The sequence below is a fragment of the Pseudoliparis swirei genome, chromosome 3 (genome assembly GCF_029220125.1).
Source record: "Pseudoliparis swirei isolate HS2019 ecotype Mariana Trench chromosome 3, NWPU_hadal_v1, whole genome shotgun sequence".
NCBI classification, from domain to species: Eukaryota; Metazoa; Chordata; class Actinopteri; order Perciformes; family Liparidae; genus Pseudoliparis; species Pseudoliparis swirei.
In genome coordinates this window covers 13,522,568-13,542,161 of record NC_079390.1, presented here as the reverse complement: position 1 = coordinate 13,542,161, position 19,594 = coordinate 13,522,568, and the positions used below count along the sequence as shown (strand labels likewise).

Here is a 19,594-nt window from a genome sequence, read left to right as displayed (position 1 = left end):
GGACATCTGAACGCTGATTGGCCGAGACGCGACACGTCCCATCAAAGATGTTATATTGCGAAGAGCACCACTTCACATTTTCTCCGCGTCTCACTGCAATCTCAACGGCAGCGGGCCAGGTGAAAAAAATAATAAATCGGAACGCGTCTCTGGTATTGTTCAGGGGGCCGGTCCAAATGTGCGGGCCGTAGTTTGGGGACCACTGCACTAAAAGCTCATTTAGGAACCTGCTCTGAAGAGATACAAATTGTTTTCATTTTGCTTTGATGTTTAAATGCCGAAAGAGACCGATAAGCTAAGTGAAAGAGCTGAACTACAGCTCGGGGAGAAGCTCAGTCGCTACATAAAGACTAACATAGTCTCACTCATTCACTCACACACACAGACTGTCAGGTTGATCTAAAGTGATGCACTCTGTGAACCCAGACGTCTTCCTCACACTGTGTGTGTGTGTGTGGTAAAACAAATGTCAAACGATAAATACTGGACACACCAAAAATATTGTTGACCATAACATCTACAAGACACAAGGGAAGCCTGCACCACCAGACTGAAATGTCTCAACAGCGATTTGATGGCCACCATGCTTTTCTGTACAGACATTCATGGTACCTAGGATGTACCTGAATGACCTTGGGGATCCCTTAACATTTCCTTTAGTGCCAGTGGTTTTCCAGGAAATATCTCAACAACTATTACGTGAAACCTCTTGACTACTTGATCGATTGCCATCAGATTTGGCACACGCATGTAGAACACCTGCAAAACCAATGCAGCTGGATTAATGATGAATGGTAATTGCTTTTCCTACATCTATATCTGGTGTGTTGAGAATATGGATATGTTGGATCTGATTTTGTTGATCCCAGTGATGCCACTACTGTGAAGCAGAGGATACTACGTAGAAACCGTTAAGGGCAACAAACATCAACACATCAGCACTGACATTGTACCTGCCTAACTTCATAGCGTTAGCATTGTCGTTGTGAGCGGGTCGGCTTGCTGATGAGCATTTAGTGTAAACTGTTCTTATCGTGGATCACAGACTGGATATAAGAAGTGGACGTAGTCATCGGGACGTCACCTGTTGGTTTGTGGACTGCCGTTATGAAGCTTCGAGTTCTGCAATTTCCCCGTTGCCATCTTGGATTACCATGTTTGTTTTTTGCAATTGATAAAAGGAAGTGAGATTATTTGGAATGCGGAGGTGTGACGTCGTGACGCTGCTGTATCAGCAGCGACATATCAATCACAGAAAGCCTGCCCTAAAGCATGCTATGCTGTCGTGTCTTTTACTCTAAATCAGGCATCTCAAACTCAACTTACCTGGGGGCCGCTGGAGGTAGAGTCTGGGTGAGGCTGGGCCACATCAAATATAACAAAAAAAGAAGTGATCCAATCTTCTCAATCTTTATTAATAACAATTCAGAACATAAACGGTTCTTTAGAACATGAACGGTTCTTCAGCAATTCTCTAAAAAATGGTCCAAGCTTGTCTGCTTTTCCACTCGGAGTTGCTCTGCAGGTCCACGAGCTCCGTTTGAAGCCAGGAGGGCGTCTTGCACATCGAAGGAGAAGGTCAGCAAACATCTGAAACGTGTCTCTCTGTGTGTCTTGAAGTCTGCAAACCTGTGATTTCATTCCTCCTGTAGCTTTACAATGGCTTCAGTATACTTATCACCACTGAATGTTGTGCCTGCATACATTTGTCGGCTGTAGCTCAGTAGGGAGAGTCCCATAACCACCAGGTCCCCGGTTTCGATGCCTTCATGTTGAAGTGTCCTTGAGCAAGGCGCTGAACCCCTAGTCGCTCCTCAAGCGCTTCACTGCAGCCCACTGCTCCTTAATAACTACGGATGGGTCAAATACAGAGAATAATTTACTCACAGGGATCAATAAAGGATATATTATTATTATCATTATTATTAGTGCTTTGCATGCTGGGAAATAGCAGAGGTTTGACTGGGAGGGCTTTCCTTAACACTGACACGCTGCCCTGGCCTTGAAGCTTCTTGTTCAGTATATTCAGCTCCTGTGTGACGTCAACAAGAAAAGCTATGTCCATGAGCCATTTGGGATCACAGCACAGGACCGGCTGTTCTACGGAGCGGGTTTCACGGACTTCACTCAGATGAAAGTGTCCGAAAATCGAACACTGCACTTATGCCATGAATGCCGCATTATGGGCAACTGGATGTCCCGCACTTTGCCTAGAGATTGTACTAAAACGCGCACCAGTAAACCACTTTAGCCGAAGAAGTGCTCGTCATTCGGATGCGCTTCAGCGTTGAGCGGCCGTTCTCTGGTGACATTTCATGGATTTCAATCCGATGAAAGTGTTTGAAAATCAAACGCAGCACTTACGTCGTGCTCGCCGAATTATGTGGGGCTGGATGTGCGGCACGTTCGCTCCGCTCGGCAACAGCCAATCGACTTGTGACTCCTGCACTTCGTGCTAATCACTCTACATCCAGACTGTTTGCTGTCCTGGCTCCTCAGTGGTGGAACGAGCTCCCCACTGACATCAGGACAGCAGAAAGCCTCTTCAGCTTTCGCCGGAAACTAAAAACACACCTTTTCCGACAATATCTGGATTAAAACACAGATTAGCACTTCAGTGGCACTTAAATAGCTCTTATTATGGTACTTTTGTAGTTCGACTATGCTGAGGAAATGTTACTTTCTGTATTCTTGTTGTTCTTAGTTTGTACTCTAGGTTGAATGCACTTATTGTAAGTCGCTTTGGATAAAAGCGTCTGCTAAATGACATGTGATGTAATGTAATGTAATGTCACGCACTTCGAGAAAGCGTAACCGTAAACTATTTCCGTGTTGACCGGCCGTTCTCCGGAGAGGATTTTGTGGACTTCAATCAAATAAAAGTTTCCGAAAATCGCACGTGTGAGAAAAACGTGCGGGCCACATTAACACTAAACTTTGATGTCCAGTAGGACGCCGCAAAATATCGCGGGCCACAAGTTTGAGACCCCTGCTCTAAATGAACCATAATTTACCAAATGAATATCATGCTGTATTGATTCGGACTTTTTACTAAGGTAATAAAGTAGAGTCATTTTCTCATAGACTTCTATACAATCAGAGTCGCCCCCTGATGGCCAGTAGCGAGAAAGCAACATTTTGAATGTGACACTTCTGCATCGGCTCTTTTTGGCAGAACTCCTTTTTCAACTCCAGATAAATAAAAATTAAAAAAATACCATGAGTGTACATGAATGGCACTTGCATTTATATTAAGTTTGGAATAAAGAGTGAAGGCTGGACTTGTTATCTGGCTACAGCTCACCAGAGTGAATTAGAGTAAGCTGCAGCAGGTTTTCTAACAGCGATGAAAAGAAGGGATAGAGATCACTGAGGGATATTCTGCCTCAGGGATTTAGAGGGCACTGAGGATCACTCCCAACGGAAAAAACAGATGGATTCTCATTTTCAGCAGCAACAGATTAATCCTCTGCAGGTTCACATCATCACAGATTTCTAGTCATTGTATTGAAGGCTCAGAACGGGGATTTTGCGGATCGATGGAAGATGGGCCGCACGGTTTTCATCTTCTATGTTAACCCTTTCAGCCTCTCTTGAATACCCCTCTGGACCACCGGCACTAACTACCTCTAAAAATAGATGATCGGCTAGCAGGTCGAGCTATTGGATAACTGGAAGGTGGAGTCACCACAAAGGGCCCCCCCTCCCCCTCCCATCTGAAATTATAGAGATAGGTGTACAAATCTGCAGACTGGTTTTCATGTTTCTGTTGGATCATGGTCCGGTCTTCACTTGTTCGAGGGTCTCTTATCAGGCAACATTTTCTAGGATTCTTGGAAGGTCAACCATGCTGGAAGCTGCATAGTCATTGTCAGTGTGTGATATAGAGGAGAAATAATTGGCTCGCCCAACTTGCCAGTTTGCACTCCTATATCCTGTGTAATCCTGGCTTATTATTACCAGAGTGTATTTCTGTCTAGTCGGATTGAGCGGTGCTCGTGGAGCCTGTGTCTAGCCTGGGGAAGCCTGTTTCCTCAATCGCACCACATTGATTGGCTGTTCAAGAACGTCTTTAACAGGTTTACGGATACAGCGAGATGTGTCTCGTACAGCAGCCCGTTAATCCTGTGGATTGAATTAAAGAGTTCCAGTGATTAATCTGTAACTAGTGAACACGCGGGAAAGTGTTTTGTACTGGGAAAGGACTGCAATTAGGGGCTTTGGTCCGGTGTATTTAGAGGTCCATTTTGTGCAGGTGGTTTTGTTGACAGACATGAACTTCCTGTGTTGTCGGTTTTAATTGTTTGTCAAAGCCTGGACCTGGGATTTTGTTTTGCTTTGGGATGTTTATTTTCACATATGCCCACAAAGGCAAGACAAAGCTATATCGACAAATGTTGGACCTGTACGGTTTTATTTATTTTTAAACTGGCATAAACAGACGTACCTTTACATGATTGTAGTGTCACAGGGACTGAGTGCTCAATTAAGTACAGTGTGGTTAGCAACAGTGGTTTGCCTTTCAATGTTTTTGGCTGTAGCTTATATACAATATGTCATAAACAATTTCTCAAAATTATACAACAAAATACACCGTTTGCCTAGGACCGTCAAAACGTAATTGCCAATTCATAATTGCAGGTGTTACCATATCCCATTTAGCGCATCAACTCTTTTTCAACAAGCAAGACTTAGAAAATAATTTGAGAAGTTGTGTCAAAACGTGCATACATACAGTATGTGTAAAAATGAAACTGTTTGCTCAAGATGGACAAAAGAGAATTACTGCGGAGGAACGTTAATAACTGCTGCTCTTAGAGGACAGTCGACTAACAAACTCCGGCTGCAGCTTACTGTCATTGAAACATTCATGTTTGCAAAGCAAAACAAATGATTTGAAGTTGACTACATTTAAAGTATTCTAAGTATTTCCAATCTATTGTTTTGCTTAATTTTCAGTTAATTCAGTTCATTTTAAGGTTGAAAGGTCACTTTCAGGATGATGTATTTTTATCAGCTCTTGGGGCTGTAGTCGGCACATGGTGTGCCATGGTGGGCAGCAATGACTATGAGTGGACATTTTGGGGGCCGACGTGTGTTGTTGGCGCAAAGTTGAGTCGTTCTTGACATAAAATATAACCATCAGCATTCGTGTTGCTGTGAGTTCCCCTTGATCACAGTTGATCTGATTGCTAAGTTCTCTCACCATCTCCAGGGGTCCTCAAGATGCTGTGCACACTGCTCCATATGAATAATGCTCACTCAGTCAAAGATGATGATGCATAATCACTGTGTGCAACCACAACACACTCAAAAAAACGATTCAAGCCCTTCTTAGAGGTGACACATTTAAATATTGTTTGATACATTTAAATAAATCAATTACAAAACGAAGATATTTATATTGAATGGGTGTAACACAAAATGTATGAATACTTTCATTTATTCGATTTATTTAGGTTACACTCACAAAAACGATTCAAGCCCTTCTTCGAGGTGACACATTTAAATATTGTTTGATACATTTAAATAAATCAATTACAAAAATAGATGTTTATATTTAATGGGTGTAACACAAAATGTATGAATACTTTCATTTATTAGATTTATTTAGGTTAGATGGTGTGCATATCAACTCAAAATGAATGTGTTTCATTGAGGACTACCCTTTGCGCATGCGCCAGCTAAAAATCAGTTGTTTACATGAGGTGAAGACACTTCCAGGGCTGTACGGTGGTGTAGTGGCTAGCACTGTCGCCTCAAAGCCAGAGGTCCGTGGGTTCAATTCTCAGTTGGGGCGTTCCTTCTGTGTGGAGTTTGCATATTTTGTTAGTTAGTTAGTTTATATTTTGAGTTGGACAAACACAAATTAATTTAATTTAATGAATATCGTTATTTTATTTGAGATGTATTTGATACAAATGAGTTGGACTAACTTAATTACATTTTATTGCACTGATGTGCTAAATTTGAGTTGGAGTTGCATATAATTATTGGATGGAAAACCTGCCAACAATTTAATTGAGTTCATCCAATGAGTCATTTCTTTGAGTGCAGGAGAAACATGAGGAAGCGCTAATTCTGGTGTGTGTGGATATATATTTGCTCGCTCCATCAGCCAGTTTCCACTTTTGCATGTTCTTTTCTTTCTTCTTGGCAGTCAATGTGTTCTGTCCTTTGTTGAAGTCAGAGGAAATGTGACAGGCGGGGTCTGATCAACCTGTGGGCCGAGGGAGAGTGGACCAGCATGTAAGAGAAACCTCTTTAGTGTAAGAGCTATTATTACTATTGATATTAAAAAAGATGCATGTGTTGGATTGGGCTGATTGAGGCGATAAATAAAAAAATTAAAAAGGATAAAAGCCAGTGAGAATGCTGTCTGTAGTCGGTTAAACCGTAAAAGAACGTTGTCTTTATTGGAAACAAACCAGATGCACACCACTTAAAATTATTATATTTGTTGAGATTTGTATTATTGCTTAATAAATACTGCACAGGCAGCACTGAATCCGTGTTATTTGGCAATTGTCATTAAATGGTCTTGCATTAACAAAATATATTGCGAGATCTGCAGGTTTGTGACATTTATATCATAACACCTTCTTTAAAAGCAATCTATACTGATCAAACACTGACTCTAATGTGTCTAAATGTTCTATGTCAGCGGTTCCCAAACTCAAGAATGCCGCGGCCCAATTTGAAATCTGAAAATCTTCTGCGGCCCACCCAAGCCTTAAATTACAACCAGCGTTGACGACGCGTTGTCGACGGGGGTGGGGGGGGGGGGTGCTAGTGAGAGGGTGTTCACCTGTGCAGGGTTTTTCCTGCATAGAGAAAATGTGGGCGCGCGCCTAAGCCGTAATTTAACACTGAGGTGTGCTCACCTCAGCCGGGATGCGCGCGCCGGCATCGGAGCTCTAGCGCGCGCGAGCCGAAAAGAGTTGACGGGGGGTAGACGAAAATTACAGGTTGACGGGTGGTCAGATTTCACCGTTATAATAGGAGGGGAAACACTGGAGTTGATAAGCGTGTCTTCTTGTCTGATCAATACGCAACTGTGATGTGCGCGACTTGTCTGAGCGGCCAGTTGCTGATCACTCACTCAACAGCTCGACGTGCATGAATAGATGGTGCGCGCACAGCGCGCAAAAAATGTTTTTGGGAGCACCGAAGACCCATTTTGACCCAGGAAAAACCCTGCTCTGTTCGCGGATGTGTCGGCGCGCATCACGGCAGACAGAGCGATGCGACCCGAGAAGTGTTAAGGGGGGAGGTGCTGAGCGATTACATATATCTCTTGTTCTGCCTGTTTTGTGATATACATGCCTAAAAGGCGCCTAATATTTCTAGACTGAAATAATATCGGCATTATAATTATAATAACTATGAGGATTTTTTTTGGTGCCGATTTTGTGGAGCCCCCTCAGGACTTGGTGCCCTACGCGCAGCGCGAAGTGCGCTATGGGAGCGGCGGCGCTGATCACAACTCTGATCAAAACATAAACTAATACTACAAGAGGGCGCCCCATTTGACATTGTTTTGTTTGGCGGTCAGAAAAATAGGTCAGATAAAAGAATAACACGTAATTTAAATCATAAATATTTTTATATTAATTTCAAACTTTTCAAAATTGAAAATTAAAAACATTTTATTTATTTATTGTAAATGACTGTAAAGAATATATATTCTAGTTTAGCATAGCCTAGTATTGTTTGCATATAGATTATGTGTAAGGTGGAAAAACACTGGACGAGAGTTAGAAACATCAGCAGGGCATTCCGGCGCCTGAACTGATCAAAGAAGATAACAGTGACACACGAAAGAACTTTATGCACCAATGCTCACCCTAGATTTGAATAGAACAAAGCAACACTCATGAACAGGAGAGCCACAGAGACAACTACTGAGCGCAGATAAGATAAGGAAAGGTCCAGCTTTGACAATTAATATCCGGATTCAACCACAGCCCTCACACACACACACACACACACACACACACACACACACACACACTGGCCCTTTGTAAATATCCTGGGAACGACCTTCTAGCAACAGTTCGTCCCACTTCGGAAGAGATAAGATTATCTTAGAAAACTCCCCAGCTCAGTCAAGGAAGCTACATGTGAATTCCATCTTCCTTTCTCACACTTTCACAACATATGCTCTCATTGGCTGGCCACAAGAACCAATGAAGGAGCGACAACGGCGGAAGCAGAGGACCAAGGGCCAATGAGAAAACCCCACCCCTTATCTCCTGACCAATCAAAACTGGTCCGATCGGCTATCTAAAATGGCCGAACACTCCGAACCGGCGTCCTTTCTCCAGCGCTGAGGCCATCGGTCAGAGCTCAGGAGGGGGGTCCATGCATGATGTCTACTTGTATCCTGATTTCTGAATAAAACGCTTATAGATGTAACGTAGAAGTCTACCGCTATTTTCTTCCAGTGAGTGTCGTCCAGGTGGTGTGTCGCTGTCCAACTCCAACATGACCTCTCGCGGCCCACCTGCAGTACCTTCGCGGCCCACAGTTTGGGAATCGCTGTTCTATGTAGTAGATTTATTCGTGCAAATAAGGTTAACTTAATAGCAGTGCTCTTTAATTAGACACACACGTATTCATGACATGTGTCCCTTAATGAACTTTTATTGTAATTTTCTTTTTTACGCTGGCAACAGTGAAGATTAAGCTGTGTATAGCCAGCGAGTGCAGTGTAGTGTAGAAGTCGATCGTAATGGTGCCTCTGGCCCTGCAGTCAACTTTTGAACACCATGATGCAAACGGCGGCCTTCAGAGGGCATGATGTATGCTCACTGCCTCGGCCCGACTGGGTCTGTAAACGTTCATTATTTGGTCTTCTTTGTGATACCCAGAGTGATGGTGGTGGGCTCAAGGATAAGATCCGCTGGTCAGCTGACATTTACAGAGTGTGCTAACTGTGGAATACCTCGCAGTATGTTTTCAGGTCCATGTAGAATAACGATGCCCCGTGCAGGCCAGCAGTGCAAAGTGAAACGCACACAGCGAAGAGACGAGTCCGAGAAGTGCATCCAATGCGATAGCCAAATAATTTATCCAAAACAACCATCATGCAACGTTACTGCTCACCATTTTTCTTGCCTTCCAATGTGTGTGGTCACAGTGAGAATACAGCCACCTGTGGTTTATTTTGATTATGAATCTACTGAAAGCCGGAGGAGGAGAGCTAGTTAGCGTTAGCTATTAGCAGCGGGTAGGAAGCAGTGGCGGTGCGTCCATAGAGGGCGCTAGGGCGCCGCCCCTCTTAAAATTTTTAGATGAAAAAAAAAGAGAAGAAAAAAATAAATAAATACATCCTGTCAAAAAACATTATATACCAAATCAATGAAATAGTAAATATACCGTGTTGACGCGCTAAATGTGTGTGGGAGACCGTCAGCCTGTCAACAACCACTTAAGTTAATGTGAAAAAATATAATATATCGCCACTCATCCTCACGGAGAGAAGCCCCTCCCCATTTCCGGGGCACCGGCCATCGGTTTGCGGCAGCGAGCAAACATTTCACGGTCGTTTCGGCAAGGACGGCTTCTCATTGGCGGATGAAACGTGAATCTTGGGGCACAAAAATGTGCGCTCTGGCCAATGACATCGTTTTATTATTTCACGTGATTGGACTATTCGGCAGATCAGAGACCGGTATCGTTCCCTCAGCCAGAGAGCTCCACGGAGCTACGCGAGCAGGTAGCTAACGGAGCTGTCAGCTGGAGCTCAGTGAGTAATGCGCTGTTTAGTTTCCCCTGTCTGTTGTTCCAAAGGGACTGAAACTCTCTGGACTACAACGGGGTGAGGGATCTAAAGAGCTTCAGACAAGTGTAAAGCATGAATCTTGCTGCAGTTATCTAGCTAACAGCATGAAGCTAACTAGCTAACAGCATGAAGCTAACCCTGTTTGCAGAGCAGCAGAAGGAGACCGAACTGGCATCGAAAACACAACGAAGAAGTTCTGAAAAACAGACACATTCCCTCAAGAATAATGGAAACAGGCTGGTTACAGACATGATTGACTTTAACCAGAGTTATTGAGACATTTGCCAACTTTAAAGAGAGGAGGCTACTTTTCTTTACAGTAGTGGGTCTACTCTGTCAAACACCCAATGTAACATGTGATCTCTTTCTGACTATTCTGCTCTGAACCTCTTTCATGTGAGGGTGAAACTCTTTTATTTTGCAAACCTCTGAAACCCAACCCAATGTTCCTTAAAGCTGCTCTGAACCTCTCATGCTAAAGTTACAGTGTGTTGATAGTTGTTATTGGACCGTGTTGAGCACGCTGTGTTCTTGAAATAAAGCTTTGTTTTTTACAATATTCTACTCAAAACCTATTTTCTTCTCATTGTTGAGTGCTATTTAAACCGCGTCGCCCAACTGCCCCCCCCCCCCCCCCAAAATTCACCAGCCGCCACTGGTAGGAAGCACTGTCGCGCTTGGGTAATTAACGACGCCTCACGTGAACGGAGGTTGCATTGAGTTACATTGCGATGCATTCAAGGTCCAATCAGTAAAAAAAAACATTTGTCAATGCAGACTTATAAAATTATCATGATGTGTTGAAATGTGGCGTCATACATTTTTTTTTTTTCCGATCAATCTAGGATTTACTTTTGTTTACTGCGGGGTCGCCTGTAGCTCATGGGGAGAGTGGTCGTCATGGTACCCGGTTCGATCCCCGCTCTCCCTATACTTATAATTGCATGTTGAAGTGTCCTTGAGCAAGACACTGAACCCTTGGTTGCTCCCCGGGCGCTTCACTGCAGCCCACTGCTCCTTAATAACTAAGGATGGGTCATGCAGGGAAGAATTTACCCACTGGGATTAATAAAAGTTTAAATTAGTATTATTTTTATGATTATTACTATTATTATTATTATTATAATATTATGATTATTACTAAGACGCATGTTTCATTTATTCACACAAAGAACCGCTGTGGCTGATGGGGATGCTATTAGTTTAGCAGGTATTTGGTTATGAACCAAAATATTGGACAAATTCAAACCTGACGATGGCGCTAAATGAAAAGGTAAGGGATCTCCTTTTTTTGAGGGTTTCAAATCTTGCAAACAATTTTTTGCTGAGAAGAGAGGCTTGCGAAGTTGTAAAGTCATCAACATTTAAAAGATCTGTTAGGTTAGAGATTGTAAACAAATTAATCCTTGCTCATTTCTTGTTGCACAAGCATCATATATGAAGAACGTACTGGAGAAAACCTGATAAAAGAAACCCATTACACATTTCAGTGTACTTTTCACTATACAAATGCCCCCAAAAAACCTCATAGGAGTGCTGATTGTTTTCCAACCACATCATTGTAATCAGTGAACAATCAGAGTTGATTGCTTTTGACCCAGTTTAGTAAGGAGGTGCGCCTCAGCTCTACTACTTCGGTTGCAAGCTGATAATAAATTGGGATGAAAGAAAAGACGGTGAAGAACACACTCAAGCTGTCGGAGGCAGAGAGCACCAGGCGTGTGCGTTCCACAGAAAGCCGTGTGCTCTGCACATCTCTCCGTGCATGAACACGGTGTCTTTCAAAGCACAATCTTCTGCAAGTCTGCGAGTTCAGACGCTTGTATCGGCTAAACTGGGAGGCTTTCAGTTCTCTGTTGGATACACACTGGTGCTTTGCACTCTGTCAAGAAGGCCAGAGGAGGTAAACACCAGGGCCGATGTATAAATGAACAACAAGTTGACGAACCATTTTCTTCTTCTTTGGGTGCACGGGGTTCCAGGCTGCGCTGCTTTTTTCTCTCTTCATCTCTGCAAACTAAAGGATTTCATTTAGATTTTGAGCCATTTGACGTCTGTTTGCCGTCCGCACACAACAACATGATGACGCAGACAAATAAAAGCCGGGTTATAGGGCGAAAGTGGCTCCCTAATGGGGCCACCTGGAATGATTTGTTCGCCCTCTACAGCCCACTCGCTCCTCTTATTATAATTGGCTGTGCTGCAGCTTCTCCATCCAAACTAGTTGAGAGATGGCAGCTGGCGAAAGCGCTTCATATTAAAATGTGGTTTTCAAGCCCCTGTCTGGTTTATTCTATCCATTTTCTTTTACCTCTTGTGCATATCGTTATTGATTAGGCCTGGAATTAGCCCTGGAAACTATATGAACGATAAAAAATGTGAACTTTCAAAAAATGAAGGAATTATGTACCTGTGCATCAAGCATTTTGATTGTATTCAATAATACAGAAATATTTTATTCAAACAGCTTTGGTGGTGGCAAAACAATTAAGATAAATATATACCATGAATGGATGAGTATTGGAGTATTAGTGGGAGATGGGAGATGGATAATCATATGAGTGATCTGGTGTGTGAATATCCTGGTTGTAGATAGGGAGGTTGAATTTAAAATTAACATTGATCCTTTTCCTCGGCTCCAAAAATATATATCAAGCAGCTCTCTGCAAAGGTTTTTACTCTACTCAAACATTTGATAATGACACATGCAGTTACCTGCTTCTGCAAAGAAACAAACGTGTGAAATGGATGACCAGGCCACTGCTGCTCCTCCGGCTCCTGCAAAGATATCGCTCAGCGGGCTGAATGCTGCTGCAGGGCAGAGCGACCTGTTTTAAGAGACAGATAATCACTGGTTGTGTAGTTTATTCTTTTCTCAAAAAGAGTCAGGAGTTGAACAAAGCATTCCCCCCTCGCTACTGATAGATGAACTGCTTTTTCTGTGTGTGTGTGTCAGTGTGTGTGTGTGTGTGTGCGCCTGTGTGTCAACCATTGAACATAAGTGCCAGTCCATTACAAACCTGTATTAAAAATATTTCTACTATTATTCCCCTCAGGAAGAAAACTTTTTTTTTTTAAAGCGCCATCATCAGATTTTATTACTTTGGTTAATGAGAACGAATGATCTGATCGTCATTTTTACGTCGAGATGGTTACCCAGCCTCGTAACGGCCCCGGAGCTGTACGACTGGCCGCAGAGTGATGCACTGCAGTTGGTGTGGAGCTTGGCTGTGAGTGGATGACAGAGCGTGACCCACCTGGACAAAGTGGAACACTGTGATATTTTTGAATGTGAATCTCTACCTTCCTGACAAACTTCAGGAATAGCATAAAATGCCCCCGTTTAGTGACCACCTCTTGTCAAATGCCCACAGAACTGACTTTGCACTTGGCAGAAGGCAAACAACCACTGCACTTATTCCTTTGATTCTTGACCGGTTACCCGTGCTTGTCCTTGGCGGGGCGTGAGCTTCCTTTGCATATCTGCGTCCTTCCACCTGCAGAACAAAATCCGAGCCAGCTGTACGGGAGAGCTTTGATATTCCCCGTCTCCGGCGATCTGCCGCCGACTTTATTATCATTAGAGATGAAAAGGAAGTGGCGCAATGTATACATCCTGCTTAAATGTCTGCGTCTGTGTAAACGCACACACACTGGGAGTGCACACGATACAACTGGTTGTTTGCTGGTGGGCACTTCTTTGTGTATCAGCAAGCATTTCATGATCACGCAGGGAGCCGTGAGCACAGGCATAAAGCAGAATGAGCTCTGCAGCATTCGGGAGGTATTGATTTCAATCTATGAGTGCATGTCTGCTAAAAGGAACTGGACCCACCAGACCACCCACAAAGAAAGAGATGACACTGCAGTGATAGTGAGCATATTGCATCAATGCAGGGTTTGCTATGATGACCAAGAACAGGATGACTCAGTGAAGCAGTTTGTACTACAACGATCAAATAAACGTACCTAACACAACCTCAAACGCCTCAGCTAAACATTGCAGCTAAAACATGAGATTAGGTGGAGCAGTGCTGTATCCATCAGACTAACTTGTTATTCTACCGACTCCTCTGACTGCGCTCACCTCCATGTCTTTCTGTTCTTCCAGCTCTGGGACGCTGAGCGTGGCGACCGTCGGCTGGCTAAGGTCACGTTGATGCTGGTGGGCGCTCCCTAGTACTCTCCCTGCCACCTGCTCCAGCCCTCCACCTCCCCGCCAGTCATGGCGATGAGCAGTGCCCCTGGCCGCGAGAAGCCCGGCCTCAACTCTGACAAACAGACCGGCAGCCTCACGGACATCATGGCTGCCATGACGATGGAGGACTCGGGCGGCTCTGCCGCCAACGGCGTGGGTAACGGCGGGGCTCAGCAGGATGGGGCCAAGAGGAGCCGGGCGCTGCGGCCTCACCTGACTGGGAGGAAGTTGTCGCTGCAGGAAAAGGGCACCTACAGGTCGTCAGGCCCCGGGGGAGGATTCATGCACGTGTCCCCTCGCGTGGCTCGCAAGCCCACCGTGGAGTCTAAGCGTGTGTCTATATCAGACGCCCAGGTGATGAAGCAATTTGAATTCACATGTATAAATAATCATTGAACTAGAATGGGCACTCGGTAGAGCGCATACCTTCGCATATCACAAGATTGGGCATTGAATTATGAACATTTTGGCATTAGTTGCATGCCAATTGGACAAAAATTGACCGTGCTATGGTAAAAAGAAGATCTTGACCTTTGACCCAATTGATCCCAAAATCTAATCAAATGGTCCCCGGATAATAACCAATCATCCCACCAAATGTCATACGATTCAAGAAGATGTTGACCTTTTCATGACCTTGACCTTGACCTTTGACCCAATTGATCCCAAAATCTAATCAAATGGTCCCCGGATAATAACCAATCATCCCACCAAATGTCATGCGATTCGGTTTAATACTTTTTGTGTTATGCGAGTAACACACATACAAATAAATAAATAAATACACGGCGATCAAAACATAGCCTTCCGCATTTTCAATGCAGAGGTAATAAACATCAACAAAGCCTCGAGCAGCAGAGGAAGTCATTCTAGTCACGCTGTTAATAGATGATTAATCAAGGAGGGGTAAGTGCAGACAAACCCAACCGTGAATCTTTCACCTTGAACACGCGGTGTCTGCAAACCACCAAACCGAGCGGAAGCCGGTCCGTGGCGCTTACCAGAGCGCTCCTCATAATTGGACAGGAGCGGCATTTAGCTCCAGATCCGTACGTTGTCACCAGAGAAAGAGCAGAGCAGGCCAAAGTATGGCTTACATGTTGTACTTCTGTGTCATTTGCAAGCGCCATCATCATTTCAACTGTTGATCGTCACAATAAATGTTATTTGAAGGCCAGCGGACGACATGACGGGGGAAAGTGAAGCACGACGGTTCGCACACGACTCTGCCCCCAAAAGCACCATCACGGAAACCTCCTCTGCACACGAGCTGGTTTCCATTAATGCATCATTATCCTGGCTCCTGTCACGAGCTGCGATACTCCTCGCTGTGCAGAGCCAGAGCATTTCATTCTGACGTTGGCTTTGCCGAGATCACCTTTGACCGTTTCATCAGACGGACAGGAAATGCCTTCTGGCCAGCACCGTTAATAAAGTGGGGGAGGGGGGGGGGGGCAGCTAAAGATTTGTTTGGGTAATCATTTGGAGCGTTTCCACTTCCCTGTGTGCACATCTGTCTGTTCTTGTTTAAATACATTAGATGCAACATGGGTGACAGGTAATACTTTTTGTTTCTTGAATTGTATTTCACACGCGGTGCTTGTAGATTTAGTTTAGTTTGTTGGCTGTGTTCATATAAATCTGAATTTATTGAAGGGACTGTTGTGTTCCAGTGTCTGCAAATTCAGAATAACATCACATAGCTGATGGAATATGTGTCTGATAAGAAATATTATGTCCTCAAAGTTTAGGTACGCACCTCACACGAATGCAACACACACACACACACTTGTTATCATATTGTTACGATGAGAGAGGGGGACGAGGCCACGGGAGGGCCAAGGACTGTGAGAGGGGGCGGGAAGATGGAGCAGACGAGCGCCAATCCGAGGTCAGGATGACGTCAAAAAAATGTGGGTGCGTGTAGGGCCGTACTTGGCTTGGGGGGGGGTCGTTATGGGTTTTCAACCTGTGTGTTGAGAGAGGACTCCCGCCGTGATTGCAATTGCATGCAAGCTTATATTTTACGTTTGGAAAGGAGAGAACGAGAGAAGGTCGCTGGCTGAATTATTGCGTTAGCTCTACAAGGCAACCAATTTGGATGCACATTTTCAGCTGTTACACTGGAAACTCCACATGCCTGTTGCATTTATGGATATTTGTTTGCCGCACCTTCAGTTGAAAGATTTCCTTCTTTCTCCACAAGGCTCGGCCAGAGTGGTGACGCAGCAACTCAGAACTGTAGGCGCAAAACTCAGAGCTGCAATTAGTAAAACACTGTCACATTTAAAGAGATGTTGATAAATGTGCATTGTCTTTGCAAATTAATATATAAAGTTCATTCTGACACACTCAATCTGGATCCATGTTGGCGGCGTGTTATCAGCGTACATTCTAACTACAGCTACTGAGCTCTTGTCTGCTTCCTGTAACAAAGGATTGTGAAAGTGATGAGCTACATTGGGTCTTATTAGCTTTTTAGATTGTCAACTAGTGGTTTGTGTTTCGTTACTCGACACTCAGCAGTTACGCAGCAAAGGATTGATACCACTCTCACGTCCTAATGCTAAATATATGCTAGAGCCAGGAGACCTTTAGATTAGCTTAGCTTAAAGACTGGAAACAGGCACACGGCTAGCTGTCCTAAGGTAACAAAGCAGCTTCTCCAGAGAACACTAGTTATCGCCAGCCAACCAGTGTAAATAAGATAGATATACAATGTTTTGGTCCGCTTCAGAGGAGCTGGCACGTGAATTTTGAAGCCTTTGGACAGAACCAGGCTAGCTTCTGTGCAAAGATAAGCTAACCAGCAGCTGGCGGTAGCTTCATATTTAATGCATAGACATCAGAGAGGAATTGCTCCTCTAACTAAGGAGGTGAAAAAGCATATTTGTCTATTAAGTTGACTTAAAACTGTACCTATGGAGACAGTTATAGATTGCTTATCAATACCTATTTGGAATGCTGGGGAAGCGGCAGCTATTTGTGCGTCCCCATGAAAACTAAGATGACCCTGTCGCTGCAGGATGACTGCCAAATGTCACTTTCCAATTCAGACTGAGCATCAAATATTCATGGAATCAGGATGTGGAACCCCTCTGAATTTAAAAGACTGCTGCCTCCGACTCACAGAGTGTCATTGTGTCCTCTCCTCTGAAAATAGTTGCAGCTTCTCGCACTGAACCATCGTGTTGCTTGAGTTTCAATTTTCCCGAGCTCTCTCTCTGGTTATACAGTGTGACAGCAGAGAGAGAGAGGCATGCACAAACATTGTGTGTGTGCATGTGCAAGTGTGTACGTGTGTGTGTGTGCACGTGTGTGTGGCTTATATAATGGTTTAACAAAAGCACTGAAGCTTCTTGCTCAGTGTTTCTTTTATTTTATTTATTTTTTGGTTCTCACCCCTGAGTTTCTCATTGTCTTTGTTATTAACCATCTCTCTGTTTCTTACGCATGCATGTAATGTGTATATTTTGTCTCTCCTCTCGGGAAGCAGGGTGCTTTCCTTTTTAGAACGCTTTCACTTCTCCATTTTGTGGGTTCAAGTTTAAAGCACCCAAAGATACAGGGTTAACTGTGGGCCTTCCTACTTGGGAGCATAATAATAATTTGTGTATAAACAGGATATCAAGTCACGTCTATTCATGTATAGTCGGGATCTAGGATTCATTTTGCTAAAATTACTTTTTTGCAGCTCCCCACTCTGCACGTATTTGTATTCACCGACACTTTGTATTGGACCGAAAAGGAATAGAAATGAGTCAACGACCAAGGACATTTTGATACCACATCGTTAAATCAAAATTCATGTTAAAATGACAGATTGAGGAAACGGCTTCACACTTGCCAGCTTTGAATACACAAGTTCCGTTTTATTACGTATTTCCTGGGGAAGATTATTTCCATTAGAATGAAATTCCTGGCCATTGATTGTGGAAGGCAGTGATGCATTTGTTATGCGCCGACATTGATTGGAGCTGAGTAATGGAGGGAGAGGCGTGGGTGGGGGGGGGGGGGGGGTTGCTGCGGATCAGGCACAATGGAGGACAAGATTGTAATGCAGAGGGAATGGGGGAGCTGAGAGGTGTGGGTGTGATGCATGCCAAGGGGAGACAGCGGGGCCACGCTGCTAACGATCCAACGGGACCCTCTCCAGATGTATCGTGGCCCAGTGAAGCGGCAGAGTTTGATTTTGATGTATGTATGTGTGTATTCAAGGGTCTTCTGCATGGCCCTCCTTGTCCACTGGTCCTGACGGAGGGTTGATGCAGTGCAGCGCCTTATGAGCATGTGCTGGAAAAAAACTGGCAATCCAATGAAAGCCCTCCCAGACAATCCCTCCTACTGCTCTTCTCTTTGGATTATTCTCATTTGCCTTCTCTCTAATTTCTTCGCCGCCCGATTTTCTTTATTCTCTTCCTCTCTTTTCTTTTTTTTGTATCCAACCAAAAAATCCTTTGTTACAAGTCCCTCAGCTTCACCTACCAAAGTCTTCTATTCTATCTCCAGCAGCAATGCTCAGAACGGGCTACATAACTGGTGCATTATGTAACCCGCTACATGATCTAATATCACGTTGTAATATCTCCTAAAATACTGTGCGAGTGAGGTCCTGCCTAATGCCACACCAGCTTGTTTGGATACATTTGTGAGTCTCTGACCTCTTCTTGCTTTGAACACGTCCCAGTATCAAGCCTCAGGCACAGGTTTATATACACACAAGGACACAGCCCTCAACTCACTTACGTGAAATGCTCCGCACAGCAACCCGCCCCCCCCCCAGTTCCCCGTCCCCCCCTCTGCTGTGGTGTGCTCTGCTGTGCCGTGCCCCTGGCTGACTCTGTGCTGTCGCAATGGTTGCTATGGAACTGCAAATCACCCATTTAAGCAGTAGCACTCTAATGGATTTTTCAGACAGTAAACAGAAACTAGAGTCTGCGTCGTTCCCTACATCTCAGAAATATATGAATCTCTCCACACATATACACACGCACACGCACACATAGACACAGTGAGGACATTCGTCCCTGCACCCAGAAGGTGGCCCTGTCTCTCCGTGTGATGTGTGATACAAAGTGTTCCGTCGCGTCATGTTTTTATTGTTTTCAATGAATTCGCTCATCTTACGCCTGTTCTCTCCCCTCCCTCACAGGACTGTATCCAGTTGAACCAGTATAAGCTGAAGAGTGAGATTGGAAAGGTAAGTGTTATTGGTTTTCTGCCATTTGTTTGATTTGGAGAGCTTTCAGGAGAAATAGCAGCAGCAGCTTGGAGAGGATTGACCCTTCGCTCAATTTATCTGTGAAGTGAGAAACATCCCATTCGCAGCATGTCCAAACTCAAAGTTGTGAGTTGTCTTTATTATGTTGCAGAATTCTTACATTTTACAAGGGAAATATATGAATAACATTATTATTAATAAAATATACAACATAGACAGGAGGGCTTGTTTTTGGAACTTTATTGTGATACGCAATTCTCTTGGTAATGCCTCAGTGCCAGACTAATTAGATTATTTGGTTGCATGGTTCTGGTCCATTCTCCAGAATGCAATTAACTGCATTGTTTTTACACCCCTACTATCAACCCACTCTAGTTAGCTTATTTAT

General features: G+C 44.0%; 1 protein-coding gene across 5 annotated transcripts in view; it reads left to right on the top strand.

Moving 5' to 3' along the window:
- camkk1a (calcium/calmodulin-dependent protein kinase kinase 1, alpha a) overlaps positions 1–19,594 on the top strand; it is a 59,962-nt gene that overhangs the window by 19,222 nt on the left and 21,146 nt on the right. For all 5 annotated transcript variants that reach the window (XR_008834815.1, XM_056440792.1, XM_056440802.1 and 2 more), the window contains exons 2-3: positions 13,899–14,339; positions 19,138–19,185. Coding sequence is in view for 4 of the 5 variants with exons in the window: in XM_056440792.1 (XP_056296767.1) it covers positions 14,013–14,339; positions 19,138–19,185 (375 nt within the window). In the remaining variant the exon portion in view is untranslated. The remainder of the gene's footprint in view (positions 1–13,898; positions 14,340–19,137; positions 19,186–19,594) is intronic.